The 21350-nt window shown below is 51.6% G+C and overlaps 1 protein-coding gene across 1 annotated transcript; it reads left to right on the top strand.

The window, feature by feature from the left end:
- Nucleotides 1-2481: 2481 nt before the first annotated feature.
- Nucleotides 2482-11387, top strand: CDK5RAP3 (CDK5 regulatory subunit associated protein 3). The gene is made up of 14 exons (XM_006214204.3): nucleotides 2482-2590; nucleotides 2817-2862; nucleotides 4637-4768; nucleotides 5048-5148; nucleotides 5525-5573; nucleotides 6234-6412; nucleotides 6722-6858; nucleotides 7038-7182; nucleotides 7540-7650; nucleotides 8069-8147; nucleotides 8747-8835; nucleotides 10215-10420; nucleotides 10791-10962; nucleotides 11050-11387. The coding sequence occupies exons 1-14, from the start codon at nucleotides 2585-2587 to the stop codon at nucleotides 11113-11115; spliced, it is 1518 nt and encodes a 505-aa protein (XP_006214266.1). The 5' UTR covers nucleotides 2482-2584; the 3' UTR covers nucleotides 11116-11387.
- Nucleotides 11388-21350: the final 9963 nt, after the last annotated feature.

The raw sequence follows: 21350 nt of genomic DNA on the forward strand, positions 1-21350 counted from the left end.
GCAAAAACCACACTCCTATGCTCTCCGAGGCCACCACCCTCAGGCCAGCAGCTGGGCAGAACTGTTCTCAAACAGCCTTCTGTTCCACGTGAGTCACCCGGGGCACTGCCGGCTGGGGAGGTGGGTGGAGGTGAAGTGCCTGTGGTCTGCCTCCACCAACTCACCAGGGCTGGGCCTCCAGACTCACCCTGCCCTGCCCTGCCTGTTGGTTCAAGGAGGAGAGATGCACCTTGAGGGTGGGGCAGGGCCATGCTTCTTGGGATGTCCCAGGGAGCCAGAAGCACATAGTTGGAGCCCAGAAAGTGTTTGTTTAATCATGGGGGAGCCCCAGCAATTCCTACAGCCTGAGTCAGGACTCAAGATCGGAGCCAAATTCCCATAAGAGAGTCCTGAGGAGGCCCTTAGTTCTGCTCTATGAGCCATTTTTAGGGAAGTCTTTCAACCATTCTGTAACAATAACGATTAACATTTCATACACAAACACAGAGTTTGCAAACAATGAGAAAATGTATGAAGGAAGGAGGGTATAGCTCAGTGGTAGAGCACATGCTTAGCACGCACAAAGTCCTGGGTTCAATCCCCGGCACCTCCATTAAAAAATAAATAAATGAATAAACCTAATTACCTCTCCCCCAAAAACAAAAATAAACAAACAAAAAAGAAAATGTATGAAAGCATGCCATAAACTATTAAGAGTTATGTACATCTAGTATGTTTATTTATTTAAGCCTGTAAATAGAAATACCCTAAGATAGTCAGGGAGGAAACTGCAGCTGGCAGAGAGGTTATGGAAATAGTCCAAGATCTCACTAGGCAGGAATCTAGGTCTTCTCACTGTCCTATCACACCATGCAGTTCAATAAAAAATTTATTGAGTCCCAAGTAATGCACTAAGGCAGAGGTGGAGGGGTCATTTGGAAAGAACCAGGCAGAGCCTCCTGGGGGAGCTAACAGCCTGGAAGGGGAGAGATGCACACTGGCACACCCAGCCCTGGAGTTCCCCAGCCCATCTTCTCTCTTCACCCTACCGACTTCTTGCCCAATCTCACTTGCTCCCTCAGCTTCAGCCAGCACCTGGACCACAGATCAGTCAGCCCATGCTCTCCAAAGCTGTATCCCCAACTCCATGGCTTCCCTGAACTCCAGAGCTATACACCCAAGTGCCTCCTGCACACTTTTCACCTGAGGGAGGCCTCCCAGCACCACCAACCCTACAAGTTCAAAGCTGACATACCGTCCCCCTCAACCTTTGGCTCAGCACCCTGCATCCCTGTCTTAGATGGGAGTACTCCCATCTAACCACTTAGGTGTCATCCTTGCTGTCCCTCTCCCCCACCCACACAGCCGATTGCCAAGTCCTGTCCATTTTCCTCCAAAACATCTTTCAAATCCGGAACTTCTCTTCCTTCTCGTGCCTCTGTCCCAGGTCAGGCCCTAATCTAGCATAAAAACCTCCTGATAGTCTTCCTGCCTCCAGTCTTATCTCCCACAGTTCCATCTTCTTTGCAGCCAATCTGTACAGGTCCCTCCCTACCTCAAGCCTCAAAACCTTAAACCTCTCTCCAGTGGTTCCTCTCTGTCTGCCAGTGTGAAGTCCAAGTTCCTTAATGAGCCGATATAAGATACGACCCTTCTGCCTTTAAATCTCTTCTCCAGTCACTCCCTACCTCATTCTTTCCACTGGACAGAGGCTGGCTTCTCCCTACAGGGTTGGCATCATAAGTGCCAGACCTATGCGTGCCCTCTTGAAATCGTTCATATTTATAAACAAGGGGCCCTGCATTTTCATTTGGCACTGGACCCTGCCAATTATGTTGTCAGTTCCGGCTGCTTGTTCCCTGCACCTCTCTTGCAGTCTGTGGTCTGCAAAGCTTTGTCTGTACTCTCCTCCACCAGGAACACCCCTCTCACATCGCCCACTTTCTGCAGCTCTTCCTTTAACACTCAATTTAGGTGTTATCTTTGAGTCGCCTCCCTTGACCCTCCTCCCTCCCGTTCCCTTCCCTAATCACACAACACGTAGCAGGTGCTCAACACTTGTCTGTTAGATAAACTGAATGAGATGGCAATGTGTGACAAGAGCGACAAGAGACCTCCAAACTAAGATCGATGGACTGTAAAGCAAGGCTAGACAAGAAGAAGGCGTTTCTCAAGGCCTGCAGGTCGCCCAGCGAGGCGCCAAGACCCTGTCCGCAAACGCGCTAATCCTTGGCGCAGAGGGCTCAGTGCCTGCCAGGCCGGAAGCTGCAGGGATCGGCTCTCGGGCGCCGCCTGCCGCGAACACGCCGACACTGCAAGCCTTTCCTGGCGCCCCCGCCCCTCCCAAGCCCTGAGCCCGCCTCGCGTCTCCCATTGGCTGTCTCCTTTTCTCCCGCCCCTCCAGGGCTCAGCCACTAGGAGCCCCGTGGTGGGTGGGGCTTGAGTCCAGGGGTGGAGCTCGCGCCCCGATTGGCTCTGAGGAAGTCGGTGACGTGGCCCAAGAAGGCCAGTCTGTGCCTAAAGTGAGGCTCAGCCACAAAATCGCTGAATTGGTGATAGGCGGGGCAGGTCTGGGTCTCTGGCCGGAAGCGGAAGTGGAGGGACGATGCAGGTCGGGGGACAGGAGCTGGGGAAATGGGGGGCTGGCCTGGGACCCTCTGGACTGAGTTCAGCCCGTCCGTCTTTGACCTGCTTTTCGGGGCTCCCTCCCGGACTCAGCCTTCCCCGGCCGGTCTTGTTGGCCCCGCAGGGTGGCTGTTGGGTCGGAGAAATGAGCGCGCGAGTGGCACGTCCCTTCCCAGCGCTCACGCCCCGTTCCCCGCCGTCTTTCCTGCCAGGACCATCAGCACGTGCCCATCGACATCCAGACCAACAAGTTGCTCGGTAGGAGGGGGCGCCCCCGCTCAGCCGACTGAAGGGGGAGGCCCGGTCCTTTGCCCCTGTCACCAACAGCTGGAGCCCAGACATCCCAAGGTCTCTGTTGAGGCGCTGACCATTTGCCCTGTTCTATGCCCCTATCTGTGGCCCGACCTGCCTCTAAGAGGAGCGGGTCTGTACCTGACCTGCGTTTTCTGCTTTAACATTTATAACATGTGTTGCCAGTCATATCGTTCAGGCGCAGAGAGGGTAAGGGCTTACCTTAAAAATGGTCAGCTGTTGAATGATCTGAAGTTAGAACCTAAGTCAGGCTCCAGCATCTTATGCTTTTTTTGTTGTTTAATGCCAGGAAAAAACCTCTTTTTTAAAACTTCCATCTCCTCTTGATTTTAGGAAGAAGAGGGACATAGAACCAGTTGGAAATAAAAGACTTTTTTTTTTTTTAATAAAAGAACTTTTAGTGGCCAGGCCATCTCCCTGCTGTCTCTATCTGGTTTTACATACCTCCTTCCCAGTTCAGAGCCAGGGAAGGACTTGCTTGATTCTGATCCGTCCAGGGCAAGTACACAGCGCCTGGATTTTTAAATCATCATTGGATTAATTGATTTGATGCCGGTTTTGTCATTAAGGTTATATATGTTTAACTGCCTCATGCCTTTGCTTCTTCTGTGACATCTACAGAATTTTTCTTGGTGAAGATATTAGAGGAATACAGCAGAGGGAGTAAACTGGTAGCTAGAGTGGGACCCCGGTGTTTGGCCAGTTGGCAGATTAGTAAGCTCCTTTAGCTTCATTTCAAATTTGTCCCAGCCCTTCAGCAGATGTACATTCTTGATGTATGTGCTTGTTATTGGTCATGAAAAGGACCAATGGAACCATAATCATGCACTGAGGGTCTCCTCTGTACCAGGTGCTGTTTTATGTAGATGGCATTGTGAAAATGAGGATCACTTATAACTTCTTGAGCCCTTGCATGTGCCAGGCACAGTACCCAGTATTTTACCTTCATTCCCTCTAGTACTCAGTATCTTTATCATACCCATTTTACACATAGGGAAACTGAGGCACAGGGAGGTTGAGAGACTTGCCAAAGAAAGTTGATAATTAGAAGCCAGGATCTTCTGACCACAAAGTCTAGCTCTTAGCTCTCTCCTACTGAGGAAATGTGCAGGGTTCTCATCCACCCACACCCTCTACTAAAAACACAAGTCTGGGCCCAGAATCCAGGAGGTCAGTCACGTTGGTATACATGTGTGCAGGATGGTGTTTCACTGGTAAGAACAGACCAGTGTTACCTAGTCTTTAGGGCGCTGAAGGTATTAGGGGCTTTGCAGGTGTTCATTCATCTGGTACTTGGCATAACCATCTTGTATTTTCCATTGTCATGGTTAATCCCAGCCCTGAGGAAGTGGAAGTTGAATAGCATTCTCTGTCAGTAAGAAAGATATAATTACCCATAGAAGCAAAAATATTGTGGAGAATTTAGAGTGGTCAAAAGTGGCACTTTGATGTCAGGACGAATTTAAAGTTTTTCTTTATCCCGGTTTCGAGGGAGTTGCTCTATAAAAGTCACACGGCGGATGAAGTCAGGTTGCCAGAGTCAGTTTAGCCCCAGGCATCCCTTTGGGTCTGTCTTCATTCCCATCCTCCTGTGACCCCCCACACCTTACCCGATATGAATACAACTCTTAGCCAATGTCTTAGCCTATTTCACTTGAATCAGTGATGAAATTTTGGCCACGTGAATGGGAATGCTGTGATTTGGGTGTTTCTCATGCAGACTGGCTGGTGGACAGAAGGCACTGCAACCTGAAATGGCAGAGTCTGGTGTTAACCATCCGAGAGAAGATCAATGCTGCCATCCAGGACATGCCGGAGAGCGAGGAGATCGCCCAGCTGCTCTCTGGGTCCTGTGAGTGTTTAGGGGCTACATTACTGGAACCCCCCTCTTTCCTGGGGTAGTATGTATCAGCTGAGCTGCTTCCTTTTGTTTAGCCATAGGACTAACCCCTAAAGAAAGAGGGATTTTTACTTGGGGGTATACACGCTGGTTTCCAACACAAAGTAAGGAAGGGGAGGGCTGTGCCTGCCAGAGTTACTGGCATATACACGAGTCAGCCATGTGTGTTGGCCAGAGTGGGTGGGGAAGAGACTGTAATCCCCAAAGTCTTTGCTCTTCCTTGCTTTCCAGACATTCACTACTTCCACTGTCTAAGAATCGTGGAGCTTCTCAAAGGCACTGAAGCCTCCACAAAAAATATTTTTGGCCGGTACTCCTCACAGCGAATGAAGGCAAGTGTGGGCGACAGTGGTAACGTGCAGCTGGAGACTTCTGGACCACGGGGTCAGAGCCCAGTCTGGTCTCTCTGAAGATCCACTGGAGATACCAACGTGGAATATTTCCTGAACTTTCTCTCTTTCTCCATAGTTTATGCCAAAAGCAGGTCCTGCCCCTGGGTGTACATTTTCAGACCTGCTGCTTTGGGGAATCGCTCGTTGGTGCCACACTCTTAAAATAAAGTGGGTGGTCCAGCCAGCATTATGAAGGAGGGCAAGGAGTTTGTGCCTGATGTGATGCAAAGAGTGGGAGAGCCTCCCCAGTTGGGGGATGGAGCTGGGATGCGGCTGCTGAGTGCTGTTCCGGCTCACTTCCCCTTTCTTTTCTCAGGACTGGCAGGAGATTGTAGCCCTGTATGAGAAGGACAACACCTACCTAGGTAAAGTGGCCCCACCTGGGAGGCCAAGCATCCATGGGGAAACCCACTCCCTGAGTTCCGAGACCCTGGGCTTCTGCGAGGCACAGTCCATGTCGGGGAAGAGGCTGGGGTGTAGATGATTGTGAGGTGGGAAAAATAAATCCCATGAAGTGTGTTGGGAGGAGGACCACCACCGGGCAGGTGGCATTTGCCGAGCCTGACTGAGCAGGTGTAGGGGGGTCTTCCACCGCTCACCTCTTGATGACTGACTCCCTCTGCTACCCTGGGCTGAAGAGGCACGGGTTGTCCTGGGGGCCATGTCAGATGCCTGAGAGAGTAACTAAAGGGCCGGCTGCAGTTTGGGTTGTTTTCTAATAGTATAAATAATTATAGTAGTTAATATTTACTGAGCACCTACTAAATGCAAGGAATTGTACTTGTGATTTATAAGGATTCTCTTCCTTAATCCTCATAATACACACTATTGTCCCTGTTTTATAGAAGAGGATTGGACCAGAGAGGTTAAATGACTGTCCTGGGATGCACAGGCAGGAAGGGGAGGAGCTGGGAGGCCAACCCTGTGCACTTTGTCACCACGCTGGGGAATATTTGTGCGAGTCCTTGGGGCATGCCTGCCTTATGATGTGGGGGCCTGGGGTGAACTTCCTGGGCCCTTCTTAGTGGAACTCTCCAGCCTCCTGGTTCGGAATGTCAACTATGAGATCCCCTCACTGAAGAAGCAGATCGCCAAGTGCCAGCAGCTGCAGCAAGAATACAGCCGCAAGGAGGAGGAGGGCCAGGCGGGGGCCGCCGAGATGCGGGAGCAGTTCTACCACTCGTGCAAGCAGTACGGCATCACGGTGAGCCCCCGGCATCATGGTGCGGGCATCGCGGTGAGGGCGTCCCAGTGAGCTGGCATCATGGTGAGCCACTGTCACGGTGAGCCGGCATCACCGTGAGCTACTTCCGGGGAGGACAGATACCCGGGGCCTCTGTCTGTCTTCCTGGGCCCAACTCCTTTGCTTCTGGAAAGGGCTTCCCTCTCAGCCTGGTTGTGCCCTTCCTGGGCCAGTTTCTTGCCGACTGCTAGTCTTCAGGCGTTTTCTTTAATCTGTTGGTCTCTGCTTCCCACCACCTGTGTCTGAGCCCACCTCTTCGGTCCTCTCTAGGGGGACAACGTCCGGAGAGAACTGCTGGCCCTGGTGAAGGACCTGCCAAGTCAGCTGGCCGAGATCGGGGCAGGGGCCCAGTCCCTGGGAGAAGCCATTGATCTGTACCAGGCCTGCGTGGGGTTTGTGTGTGAAAGGTAATGAGGGCTTCAGTTTCTCCTGAGCCGGGGGAGAGTTCACCTCCTCCCCCCGTCTGTGCTCTCTTCTCCACTTGAACCTGTGGCAGCCTTGCCCACTTGCGCTTATGGCCCAGGCTGAGCCCAGCGCTGGCTTCACGTGTGGGCGGCAGGAGGGTCACTCATGTGCTCTGTTGCAGCCCCGCAGAGCAGGTGTTGCCAATGCTGCGGTACGTGCAGACGCGGGGCAACTCCACAGTGTATGAGTGGAGGACCGGCTCGGAACCCTCGTTGGTGGAGCGGCCGCACCTCGAGGAGCCTCCTGAGCAGGTGGAAGACGACGCGGTAAGACAGGCCTAGTGAGAGCCGCTTCCTCCCCTCAGACGTGGTCCAGGTCCAGTTTGAATCCAGAGTCCAGAGAGAAGAAAGGGGTATTCCTGTGAGAAGGCCCTACTTCTTTATTTTTCTGGCTTTCTTGAGACCAGGGAATAGATGAGCGCTGAGGAGGGCCAGCAGGCGGGTGGGCTCTGAACTGGGATCGCTTCAGTCCCGTGAGCTCTCTGAAGATGGGCTATCCTTTGGGAAGCTTGGAGGCCGTTCCATTTCCACAGTGTGCTGGTGCTCCCTACTGAGGCGGCCGAGGCCTAGGGGAAGGCCTTGGGGAATTGTTTTCTGTGAGCTAACACTTCTTTCCCCTTCTAGATTGACTGGGGCGACTTCGGGGTGGAGGCGGTGTCTGAAGGGGCTGACTCTGGCATCTCTGCCCAGGCTGTGGGAATTGACTGGGGCATCTCCCTGGAGTCTGGCTCAAAGGTTAGGATGCCCTCTTGGTCCATCCCTCTGAGGACTTCCTGTGGTTGCTGCTTTGGTGATAGGAAGAGTATTATGTGTCTTTAAAGGCATCACTTGAAGTTCATAGCTCTCAGACCAGGTGTAGTCCAGAGGGAGACAGAGTTTCCATAGTGACAGATCAGTGTTTTGACCTCTTTCTTCCAGTGTTTGGGGCAGGTGTGGGGGGATCGGCAGTTGGTACCCACAAAGCAGGGATGAGGGTAGCAACTTGCGTGGGCCCACACTGCCATCTTTGCCACTTCCGTCAGGGCTGCGAGTCCTTCATACGGTTGAAATGTGCCATCACTGAACTTATTATTGAGGGCTTTGGTTTATTCCGGCTCCCTTTGCTGGGAGTAAGTTCTCCCTGAACCACTGGGGTCCTTTGCTCTTTACCTAGGAAACAGGGGGTGATGAGATAGACTGGGGAGATGATGCCGCTGCTCTGCAGATCACAGTGCTGGAAGCCGGAACCCAGGGTGAGTGCACGGTCCCTGCAGCCCTGGCAGGGAGTGCCCCTGTGTCTTTAGAAATAAAAAATGCACTGCTAAGATTGGACTTCTTGAACATTTACCTGTTTTTTTCAAACTCTCGTTGATGATATGAGTGCAGGGAGATGGAGAGAAGGATGGAGAGAAGTTCTTAAAATTAAGTCTATAAACCCTCAACTTTTTGGACACTGAATGAGGGTCAGCTGTTCTCTGCCGGGGGCGGGGGGGGGGGCCAGTTTGGGGGAGGTGTTTCCAAGTGCGCTGACCTACCTCTTTCCCAAGCTGAGAGGCTGTAGCCATGATCACAACCACTAGAGGGCAGTGCAGGACGGGACTTCACGCTCACCAGAGGGGAGGAACTTGCCATTCTTTGGAGCTCAGCTCTGTGGTCCTCCTCACAGATTGGGGTCGACTCTAGTGCCTGATTAGGGCTGAGACATGTGGGAAAGGGTAACCCCTCCGACTTGGGTTGGAACAGGAAGTGGCTTTAGTGCAGTCTGTGCCCATGTTCAGCCACCAGGACTTCTCAAACTTGAGGGTCTTCTCCAGCCCTCAGCAACTTGATCACTTCTCTCTCCTCCTGGCAGCTCCAGAAGGTGTTGCTAGGGGCCCAGATGCTCTGACGCTTCTTGAATACCCCGAGACCCGGAATCAGTTCATTGATGAGCTCATGGAGGTATCTTTGTCCCCTGGGTGATGTGGGGGGAGGCCTGGCACCAGCATAGGCAGCATCACTCCAGACACCTGGCCTGACCCTTGCTGTATGCATGAAGGACGCTGAATGCTTTCCTTGTTCTGGAGCAGGGGCTCACATATCAGTATGCCCCCCTCCCCCGTTTGTCCAACAGTGTTAATCACGTACCTCCTAAGCCCCTGGTACCATCTATAGGGGCTGAGCAGCGAACAAGACAGTTAGAGTCCTTGGCCTCATGGAGCTTATACTCTAGTGCGGAAGGCAGACAAGAAACAACACAAATGAGTAAAATATGTAGTATATTAGGTGTTAACATCAGTGCTACGGAGAAAGAGAGAGCCAGGGAGGGAGATGGGGAGTGCTGGGAAGGGCTGTGGTTTTCTCTTGGTGGTCAGGGAAGGCCTTATTGCGAAGGTGATCCATCAGTTGAGACCTGCAGGGGTGCATAGAGAGCCAGGCCCATGTCAGGCAGAAGAGCTTTCCAGGCAGGGGGCCTAGCTTCAGGGGCATTGAGGTGGGAGTCTGCCCTGCACGTGTGACAAATAAGGAGGTGGCTGTGGCTGAGCAGGGGGCTGGGGGAAGGAGAAGAGCTCAGAGAGATGAAGGGAGTCGGAACTGTGGCTTTTACTCTGAGGGAACTAGGAAGCTGTTGGAGGTTTGGAGTGATGTTTTCTCGTTTGTGTATCATCCCTATGGCTAAGATGTTCTAGAGTAAGAGGCCAGTGTTCTTGGACCTTCTTTGTGGGACTGGGAAGCTGGGGGCCTGTCTTTGTTAATCTCTGGGTCTGCTCACTTCTTGGTGGCCTGCTGGCTGGGGAGGGCCTCATGAAAGGCCTTGTCCTCACCAGTCCAGTCCAGTCCCCTCTCTTTCTGCCCAGCACCCCCACCGCCAACAAGGGGCTAGGAGGATAAAAGGGATCAAGTTTCTATGGTCGAATAAGAGTGACAAGACATGTGGCTGGTTCTGATTCTTCCTAGCCTTTTCTTAATCCAGGGCTTCTCAAACATGGACTCCTGTTCCCTAAATCTCATTCTTCCTGTGGAGAGAAAATACCTTCACTGGGGCAGAGACAACCCTTTGAATCTCTGCATTGTAGTTATCTGACCCACAGGCTGGGAGGAAGGAGAGGGGTCTATGGTATGGTCAGGCCTGAGATAGCGATGGGGGACTGAAAGGTGGCAGGGGAGGCTGCCCCAAACTCCCACGTGATAATTGGTGAGTTTCCAGCAATAAAAGTGTTCAGAGAAAGTAACTCCACAACTAGAGGCTAACCCTCAGCTTATTCTTCATTTTGAGCAGTCTGAGGGCCTAGCTTCTGAGTTCTTTTCTCGGTTTGAACCAAATCCTCTTCTGTCCTCAGCTCGAGATCTTCTTGTCCCAGAGAGCAGTGGAGATGAGTGAGGAGGCAGACATCCTGTCCGTGAGCCAGTTCCAGCTGGCTCCAGCCATCCTGCAGGGCCAGACCAAAGCGAAGATGGTCACCATGGTGTCGGCGCTGCAGGATCTCATTGGCCGGCTCACCAGTCTTCGAATGCAGCACCTGTTTATGATCCTGGCCTCACCGAGGTCTGGCTTTCCCCTTGATACTGGGCTGTTTGAGGGCAGGACCCTGCCATCTTGGGCATCCCTGACCTTGTCTCCTCCTCTCCCTGACCCCTTAGACCTCATCCCTGCCTCCCATAATGGCACCATCCCAACCGGGGATGGGGGTTCTCTTTGGGGCATGGTGGGATGGTTTGATGTAGGCAGGCAGAACCTGCTTCCCAGGTAGGATAGGGAACCGGAAGTGGTTTTCCTTACAAGAAAAGATTGAAGGATGCGGAGGCTGAGAGCCAATTAGATACTTGGTTTCCCGAGGCTCACCTTTTCTAACAGTTGGACAGGGACGCTCAGGTTGCACAGTGACACCAAACACTTACCTGAGTGCCACGCCCAGGTATGTCGACCGAGTGACTGAGCTCCTCCAGCAGAAGCTGAAGCAGTCCCAGCTGCTGGCTCTGAAGAAGGAGCTGATGGTGCAGAAGCAACAGGAAGCGCTTCGGGAGCAGGCAGCCCTGGAGCCCAAGCTGGACCTGCTGCTGGAGAAGACCAGGGAGCTGCAGAAGCTGGTGAGCAGAGAGGCAGACCTGCCCGGTCCCCACAGAGCGAGGCCCCCTGCCTCTGCCTCCCGCCCACTCGATATCGCTGTCTTTCAGATTGAGGCGGACATTTCCAAGAGGTACAACGGGCGCCCCGTGAACCTGATGGGAACCTCTCTGTGACACGATCCCCGTTCTTCCTGCCAGTCTTCTCAGCCTTCAGGACAGAGGAGGGACTGACAGCCAGGGGCCCCTCCCGACAAGAGGCCAGGCCAGCTGGAGGATGGAAAGCCCCTTGATGGAACCATCACCCAGATGGTGACCTTGGCACTCGCTGTAGTCTCTGCAAGAAGCTGTCTTGGTTGGTCCTGTGGCCCATCAGCCTGAAACCACAGCTTCTGCTCCTTCTCGTTATCTAGTTGGACCTAATAAAAGAGGAAAGGACTCTTGCTTCACTACTGATAGTGACCTCCGCTGGGCCTGGAATTGAGGCCGTGCCCACATTTCATGGGGTTCTTGATCCTGTGGAGTCTCAGGTTGGAGACTTTTCCTCTCTGCTCCTGGTGACAGGGAGGACCCCAGATTAGAATCTACAAATGGTTCAGCGAGGGACTCGGGTAGCTGAGTCAGCTGGGCCCCATTCTCTCCATAGCCAGGCCCAGACTGCCCCACTCAGGCTGGAAACCCAAGGGGAGCAGTCAAGTGGCAGCCTCGTTGGAGCCAGCAAAGCTGTATTTTCCTTTTAATCACAGCTTACCTCCAGGCAGAGGGAAAATGCGGTTTGGGGAGGAAGGGTCTGATAAACAAGGTGGAGACATGGGTTGTCACCTTCACTAGCTGCCTGTCCACTTCCTCCCCATAACTGCCTGCTCTATGATTGGGTCGAGCCCACCCCAAGCTAGCACCCCTCTCTCCGGCCACCTACACATCCCCATTTCCCAAGAAGGGTAGGGGTTGGGGGTGGCCAGCAATTCGATTTTAATTTCATAGCAGAGCAGTTGATTCATGGCTCTTTGTCGCTGGCGTTGACTCCCGTAATGACTTTCCATCAAAATGAAAAGTGGAGTGACACCACTCATTATTCCTGCTGCTTGTTATCTCAGTTCTGGGGAGGGCCGCCCCCTCCCTGCTGCCTTTCAGCCGTCCCGGACAGTGAGTGATGGCCCCTATTAATCACCGACCCCGCGGACTCCGGCGGACACACGCTATCCAGAGGAGAGAGAGATAAGGCAGCATGAACTGCTCGGAGCCGCTCCTATCAATTAATGTCAGCCCATCGCTTCCCCCCAATCTCTGCCCGTTCACCTCCTTTTGGGGGCATTGGAAGTCTAGGAATTGAAAGAGGAAAAATATTGGTGTGGAATGTCGAGGTAAAACTGTCCTTGGAATAGAAGGGCACAAAGGGGCCTGAGTGGGTCTCATCCGGCCCTCAGCCGCCGTGAAGGTTCCCGGCCGGGGGAGCTGTCCCCATCTCTGAGAGAATGTCTGCTACCTCCTGCCCCACCTGTTCGGCTGCTGACTCCTCTGGCCTTCTGGCCTGCCTCTTGCAGCCGCCATCAGCTCACCGAGGCATGCTGCCCTTGCCCACTCGAAGGTCCCTCATCCAATCACCAGCTGTTACACAGGCTCTTTGCTCACTGGCTCAGGCTTTGGGGAGAAGCCCTGTGGTCATGTGACCATGGCAGGCTGGGTTCGGGCCTCCAAAGCTCTTGCTCCTGCCATTTCAGAGGAGCACCTTCCCTGCCTTCTCTGCCCTTCCTGGGGCCGACGGGTGACGTCAGGTGCACTGAGGTTTGGCCATCTTCATAGGATAAGGAGTGGTTTATATAGCAGGTTTTCTCAGCAGATTTTGGCCACCTTGGTAAGGATGTGGCTAGAGGGCTATTCTTCAGAGGGATTAGGCCCATTTCACTGCTTATTTGGCGAGATGAAGGCCCACCCGGCCCCTAGGTTCACATAACTAGTTTCAGTCTTTTTGACTCTATAACATTGGGTTTGTTCTCCAGAAACTTTAGTCCCATTTGCCTTTGACCCCGTGCTTCGCTTCCTGGGTCCCCCTCTCCTGACCACCCTAACACACTGAAGATCCCGACTGGCTGTTTGACCCCGAAGGAGGGCAGCTGTCTCTTTCCCATTTGCTCCTGGATTTCCATGAATGTCACTCTGATTAGGCAGGTTCCTGCTTGCTTTTCTCAGAATTGCCTCAGAGGTTGTTGTGAGGATTAAGTGAGTTAATAGACACAGTGCTCTCAGCACCTGGCGCAGAGTAAGCGCTCACTGGACAAATGTGAGCCATTATTTTTGGTTTGTGAAACAGCGATAAAGACTCTTCATCCTGGTCTAACTTCCCTTCTTGGAAGAGGGAGGCAAGAAGCTCCTTGTGGAGCTTGAAGACCAAATTAAGAGCAGTCATGTTTCTGGAATGGAAAAAAAAAATTCAGGGAGAGAGAGAGAGAGAGAAGATGGGCCCAGATTATACCCTCAGAAGCTGTAGTTTGATGCAAACTGTACTGCCAAGAGCACACTCTACTTTTATGTTAATTTCTATTTCACCTCTTTCCAAAGAAGATTTAAGGCTCTCACTACTTAACTGAGTCATTACCTGCTTCAGGTAAGCAAAGAGTCACCTTTCCAAAATGCTCTCACCCAGCTAAATCCAGCCGCTGGCCACGCCCCCTCTCCATGTCTCTGCTCAAATGAAGCCTTCCTGCGTAGACTCTACCCTGTCCTTCCAAAGTGTGCTTCTCAAAGTGTAGGATTCCTTTGCGCTGCAGCCTGCAACAGCTGACCATGAATGTGGGCTCGGAGTGCTAATGATTGCTCTTCTGGGTTCTGGCCACCCACTAAGGGTTTGCCTGGGAATGTGGGGTCCTGGACATCTAGGACTAGTCTCCCAGTGCCAGTGCAGGGCAGGGAATTATCCACATCATTCAGACTGAAAATCTCACTCATCCGAAGAATTATCTGCTCCAATTATACTAAGTGAAGTAAATCAGACAAATATATGACATCACTTATATGTGGAATCTTAAAAAATGATACAAGTGAACTTATTTACAAAACAGAAAAAAAACTCACAGACATAGAAAACAAACTTCCGGTTACTAAAGGGGAAAGGGTGGGGGAGAGATAAATTAGGAGCTTGCCATTAACAGATACGCACTACTATACATAAAATAGATAAACAAGGACCTACTAGATAGCACAGGGAACTATATTCAATATCTTGTAATAACCTATATTGGAAAAGAATCTGAAAAAGAATACATATATGTATCTGAATCACTTTGCTGTACACCTGAAACTAACACAACATTGTAAATCAACTAAACTTAAAAAGGAAAGAAACAAAAAGAAGTTAAAAGGAATTATCTGCTCCAGAGAACTGGCTTGAAGCTAAGACCAAAGAAAACACTGAATCCCAGGCCTTCAAGAACAGGAGCTAATCCTGCTGGTTTATGTCTCTCTGTCTCCTCATTAATTCCCCAGGTGCTGCTCAGTTTCTCTAGAAACACGGGTCCTGTGGTTCTTCCCTGCCTTTTTTTCTTTGCGTGGCAGGGGAGGTTATTAGGTTTGTTTACTTAGTTTTAATGGAGGTACTGGGGATTGAACCTAGGACCTTGTGCATGCTAAGCACACACTCCACCACTGAGCTATATAACCTCTCCTGCCTTTCTCTGCCTTTTTATCCACACCTGCCTGTCCTGTTACTAATTCCTGTTTCATCTTTTAATTGCCACATGTTCACTTGTTTATTCTGCTCTCCTCCCCATTCCCGTCCCCTCCTCTCACCCCCGCCCCCACCCCGCCCCTGCCCAATTTAATCACAATAACCAGAAGACCACAGGCAAAGCAATGTGGTTGTGATTAGCATGTTCTCTAGGTCTGGACTGCCTGGGTCAAATCCAGGCTCCGCTCTTGTGCCTGTGTGATCTTGGGTGAGTCCCTGGACCTCTCTGCACCTCATTTCCTTCACCTTGAAATGGGGCCCAAAATGCTGCTGACCTCAGGGTAGGTAGCTGTGGTGAGCATGTATAGCCCCTAGGTGATGCCTGGCACAGGAAGACTCAGCTGTCAGTTTGTGAGAGGGTGGAGGACTGGAAATATCCTGAGGTTAGAACCTTGTGTTTGGGTCCTGGTTCTGTATGTCCTAGATATCCCAACATGTCCCAAACCAACTCCATTGTCATCCACATCCCACACTGCATCCCTCTCCAATATCTCCTGTCTCTGCCCCCAAACTGAGCTGCTTAAGGGCAGGGAATGGGTCTTACTCATTTTTGTATCCCCTTTGGAGAATCTCAGACTTAACTCTTCTGACCTTGAGTTGTCTAAATGATCTCTCTGTTGCTTTTGGCCCCTAAAACATGATCATATGGCTGACAACTTAGCAAAAAAGGGAAGAGTCCCATAAAGCACTAAAACTTTGGGAAGAAAACTGGGTTTCTTTTTCTTTTTTATTTTAATTGCAGTATAGTCAGCTTACAACATTGTGTTAGTTTCTGGTGTACAGCATAGAGAGTCAGTTTTATATATATATATATATATATACACATACATATATACACTCCTTTTCATGTTTTTTTCATTATAGGACATTACAAGGTATTGAATATAGTTCCCTGTGCTATACAGTAGGAACTTGTTGTTTATCAGAAAATTGGGTTTAAATAGGCTTTTTAAGTGAACCTGTGATCAGACTAAAATCCGATCCACAGCTGTTCAGCGACAGCGCCTGCTCTGAGGACCTTCTGGGCCTGTCTGTTCTCTCTGCCTGTTTGGGTGAGGGCTCTTCCAGGGTGGAGAGGACTGCCACCCCCTCCTCTTGCAGATTTCATTGCTTCATAGACCCGGGTCTGTTGCCGAAACTGGGGTCACCCCTGCTTACTGACGGGCACCCACATGCCAGGCTCTGAACAAGCTTGTTCTGCACCAGGAGGAGTAATCAGGCCCTGGAGCTGCCATGCTGCCCGGCAGATCCCGGGCCCCACCAGGAGGGTGTGGAGCCCGGGGTGCCAGCTGACCGCAGGCAGATAGATCTCCGTGTCCTCCAGATGCCCTTCTTCTCATCAGTGGGCAGGGCCCCTCTGGGTACATCGGCCCTGAGTAAACTCTTACCTACCCTGCCTACCACCCTCCTCTCATTCCCCAGGCTCCAAAGAAAACCAGTTTGAATATTTAAACTTCTCCTGTGTGTCTAATAAAAAGTTCTGCACTATTTAACGCCCCAGCTATCCATTACTGTCGGGAGCTGCCCTCTCCCTCCCAGCCTTCCCCTCCCTTCCTCTCGCCCAAACCGTGCACAGCAAAGCCATTTGTCAAAGCGCTCGCCGCAGGCTGCGCTTGGCTGTGTCTGAAAGGACAAGCGCCCCACAGGGGGAGGCGGGGATGAATAAAGGGGCTATGCAAATTGCTGCTTAATCTGCAGAGAAACACCCAGGCTTTGGGGAGACGCTCATTACTTCTTTTAACTGTGATTAACGGGCAAATTAAACTCAAGCCCTTAACTCTCTCCTGGCAGAGGACTCGAACGCAGAGCCCTGGGCCGGAGCTGGTGGTGGGAGGCTCTTGTCTATAGCTGCAGCCCCGGGGACTGGGATCCAGGAGCATAAGTCCTGTCTGTTCCTTATCCATGGTCCTCGTCATCATCAGTGGGGCAGGAGGGAGGGGAGCCCCGAATGAGTGGAAGCAGATCCAGCACAGCTTAACACGTAAGGATGGGAGAACTCTGTGCCCTTTCGCTTTTCTTTCAGCCACTCGAGAAAGAGCAAGGTCATGGCCCTGGATTTGCTTCCCTTCTTTGCCCAATCAAAAAAAAAGTGAGAGAACCCCTAGACCTCACCGACTGATGAGAACCCCAAGACTTACTGATGGTTTGGTCAAAGTGGCTTTAGCCCCAAATCTGGGGATGGAAATGTGTGTCTAAGGAAACTCCAGGTGTTCAACTCCAAAACTGACAGTGGGCCCAGGGAGGCAGGAAGAGGCAAAGAAGCAGGAGGTGGGCAGAGGACTGTTTTTTTGGGAGTAGAGACCCTGGGAAGAGTCTTGCTACAGGTTATATGGGTTATAGGTCTACACGGTCGAATACCCAGGTTAGAAGGGATCAAAGATCCAAGGAATTGCTCTCTGTTTCTTACTCAATCCATGTGTTTGCACCTGTGTGTGTGTGTGTGTGTTAAGACATCTGACCCAGCTCATAACTTGAAGTTTACCACTTTAACACTTTTTGCGGGTACAATTCAGTGGCATTAAGTGCCTTCACGTCATAGTGCCACCGTCCCCACCACTCATCCCATCTGACTTTGCAGATTATCCAGCCATCCTTCCAGACCTATAATCACCTCTAACGAACAGCAACAAGTCTACTGACGCAGAACTCAGTAGGTAGATGAGTTCTATTTGAAATCAAGAAAATCGGAGAACACCAGCCGGAGTGCCAGGCTGTTGAAATGGAGGAGGGTTGGGTGGAAATCCTGTAGGGACTCCCCGTTAAACACAGGTCCCCCAAGCCTGAGTGATTAGGAGGTAAAAGATGACATACAATGGTGACAGGCTGTCCGTCAACCTGACGGGGCCGAGGAGAGACACGGCCTCGTATTTTATTTTGTCGTTGAGTGGATCAGTAGGTCTGTCATAGAAACCAGGCCTGACAGCTCGCTCGGAGACCAGCTCTCTTCTCTTAACTCCCGCAGCCCAGCTCCACCATCTATTAAAACATTCTGGGCTGTCAGGGATATTAAAAGGCTCTGTCACTCCTTCTTAAAACAGTCATAAATACAATCTGGACATGAGCATTTGGGCAGGAGCCCCAGTGCTGAATGGGAAGAGACAACAGCAGGTATGCCTGCCTTTCTTGACAGCCGAGGCTTTGTTGCGGCTCAAACAGGGAGCCGTGGCCTCATCTCCCTTCTCTCTCGAATGCAAGAATCAGGGCCATCTCCAATATCTGCTGAGGCCTGGTATTTGGAAACAACTGTTCTTGAGCGTAGGATGTGGCCTTGGGTAGCATCACCCCAGCCTCATCTTACCTCTGGTGCCTGGTGCACGTGACCGCACCTGTTCTGTCTGCCTGTGCAGCTGCTCCCTAGGCCTCCCCACGCGGTATCGGGACGTGGGCGGACAACAAGGTAATGACAGGGCCCCAAGTTCCTCCTCTATGTTAGAGTTTGCCTCCTGTCCCTCTGCCCCCCTCCCCCCTCCACGCAGCCTCCTGACTGACCCACGTTGGTAGGTAGAGTCTTCAAGGGGCCAGAGGTGTCCCAGGTGGGCTCCTCAGAGTGCAGGCTGGAACTTGTAATGTTACCAGTTGGAGAACCCCAGTCCGCCCCAAATCCTTGAGTCTCTCCAAACTATGGGATCACAAATCCTCCTGCCTGGGAATCTCTAGCTCTCAAAGAGGCTGTTCCTTTCTACATCTCTGATAAGAACACAAGGTCTCTGGCTGCTGGCTAGGAGCTGGCCCTTCTTTTCAAGAGCATCCTCTCTGGGATAAAGGACGTTTCTCCAGCTTGCAGCAGGGATGCTGAGGCTTAGAGCCAAACACCAGCCACAATCTGACGGCAAATTCTGACTCTGGGTTCTACCTGTGTCCATTGGGCTGGGTATTCACCAGGTGCCTAGTTTACCAAAACATACAAAGGCCCTTTGTTGACATCAGGGCAGTGTGACATCGTGAACTGTCCTGTGTTCTGCCAACTCAGTGTTCAGTGGCTGAAATCACTTCCCACCCCAGCACTTCCAGTTAGCTTTGGGTATTTTTAAAACTACAGGCTACATTTTTTTTCCCAACAAAATTAACTTCTCAGCAGGTTTTTCCAAATATTTCATGTCAAGAAGTATCAGATTTTTATCCTTTCTTTCTACAATATTTATTAAGTGCCTACCTTATTCTGTTGTGCAGACACAGAGGGCAGAACTAGGCCTGTGTGTGGAGGGAGGGGGGAGGCTAGTTTCTCCCTAATATAAGGAAGCCCTCTCTGACAAAGGCGCCCCACGGGGCTCAGGTGAGGCAGCTCCCATCACTGGGAACCTTAGGCTGACACTGGCTGGACATGGGTGGGGACACTGCAGGGGATGGGAGATTGGGAGGAATGACTGAGAGTCAATGACTGGGGGCACTTGGTCTGTCCAGAGGCTGGACAAGGCCTAGCAGCTGTTCACCAGCTGCCTTCCATGTGGCCATCTCACAATTTAGTCCCAGATGGTTAGACCCCTCACCCTCAAAGGTCACAGGGCCAGCTGCAGGGTAGTGGGCAAACCCTTCTTTGGCCTGGTATCCCCTAGGCAGTGTCTGTGACTCCGCAGGCAGGGTGTGGAGAGGAAGCCATGAGAGAGAGCCCAGCAGCCATACAGGTAGAGAAAGGCCCAGTGCTCTTCCCTTTGGACCGCTCCCCTCTTCCTCCTGCTGACTTCCACTCCCACCCCCTCCTGCCGCCATCTCCTCCCATCTTCACCTGCCTCGAGTTCCCCCTCCCTCCTTTGCTCTCTTAACCCCCTCCCCTCCCCCACAGCCTCCCTCGTCTCCATGGCGATAAAAGGGGAGGTGGGATGGGCTGTGCCCTGTATTTTGAGTCTCTCCATAATAGCTCCATTCTCTGGAGACACAGGGGCTGCCTGTGGAACTAATCTCCCCCTGCCTATCAGCTCACAAAGGGCCAGGGAAGCGCCTCCCTCAGCCCGGCCGCCCTCGGTGACCCCGAGCTCGTTTCCGGGTGCGCTTCCAGCCCTCCGGGGCCTGCAGCTGGGCCTCTCTCACGGGATCCTGCACACAGGCAGGGTCACCCCGGCTGACCTCCCCCGAGGACAGAGGTCAAGCCCCCTCTGGGGTCTCGGATGTGATTGGAAGGGAGCTGAGGCGGAGGGAGGGGGAGGGGCGCGGGTGGGGAGGGAACCTTCTTTTTTAATGTAAAATTAAAAGACTCCCTATGCCTTCCTGTCTGTGCCTGTCTCAGGCTGGGCATCTTAGACATGAATTCAACCCCTGGCAATGGGACTTTATCAAACCTGATCCAGGAGTATTAGAATCATAAAAATCCTGGCGTGGCCAGTGGGAGAAGCTGTTTGTACAGGGCAGCCGGGGTGCAGAGTCAGCCCTGGTTTTGACTCTGGCATTTGCTTGCTACAGTCTTCCTTTAGCTGCCTATGGGCCTTGATATGCTTATTTGCAGAATGGGAACGTTTTTAGCACCAACCTCATGGTTAACATCGTAAGCGAGATCACGCACACATGTTTCTTAGCACAGTGCCGGGCTCAGAGGAGGTACTCTGGGTACCATAGCTGTGACTGTGTTAGGCAGGAAGGAGTTTTCAGGCTTTGGGAATCACCCACTTAGCTTAGGCCAGGAGATCCCCGTCTTAGACAGTTAAAGATGGAGAAGGCACCATCCCCAGAGAAGAATATTCAAGGCAGCGTAGCAGGTGGAAACAGACTGGGAAGTTAGAATGGCTGGGGCTGAGTCCCAGCTCTACCACCTATCAGCTACAAGACCTGACTTTCCTTATATGTAGAATGGGATAATAATAATAGTACCCATCGCCCAGGGTTGTTATGAAGATCAAATGGTTTAACATATGCCAAGTGCTCAGAAGGGAACCTAGCTCGTCCACGCTACATAAATGTTAGTTATGAGAGTTATTGATGTTACTATTATTAGGTCTCCATGGACCTGATTTTCCAGAACAGTGCTTATTTCAAATATTCTAAGCCTTTGGCCCTACAAGTCCCCTCTCTTCCATGTCACACAGCATGTTCTGATTTCTGGCAAGGGATAATATATAGTCCCTCTCACTTGCTCAGCTGATGAAAAAAAAAAACGCATATTTTGCCTATATAGACAGCAGCTCTAAACAAGGGACACAGCTAACCCAGAAGGGAGTAATTGGCCCCTTATAAAACAAGGCCAAATGAAAGATAGGAGTTCAGAAAGGTCGAAGGAGGTTTGGTGGGAGATCCTGACAGCTCTCCTAACCTGTCCAACTTATTACTGGAATCATTTCAAGAGATAATTTAATGTTCCCCCTCGGTGGCCCTGTTTGCTCCTGCAGGGAAAAATAAATAAATAAACATACCCAACCATCTCAACCAACACATGCTTTATGAGAATATCACTTGCTAGTTTTTAATGACACAGTTATTAATATAACTGTCCCGGCACCTCCCCTATATCTGATCACTGGTGAATTATGGGCCTTGAATTCTGATGGCTGCTCCCATGATTGCAAACAGTTCCACTGGGTCCTGACAAGAAGGAAGAATCAGCCTTTCCCATGCAGGGGGAATTACGAGATTGGAGCAGGGGCCTGCTGCCCCAGTGTTGGGAGCAGGGAAACTTGGGGAGCGTGGCTGAGGGGTGCAGCAGGAGGGTGGGAAAGAACTCCCCCAGGCGGGGCGTGGTGGTGGAGAGAGCCTTTGACTGAGG

Source organism: Vicugna pacos, chromosome 16 (assembly GCF_048564905.1).
Source record: "Vicugna pacos chromosome 16, VicPac4, whole genome shotgun sequence".
Lineage (NCBI taxonomy): Eukaryota > Metazoa > Chordata > Mammalia > Artiodactyla > Camelidae > Vicugna > Vicugna pacos.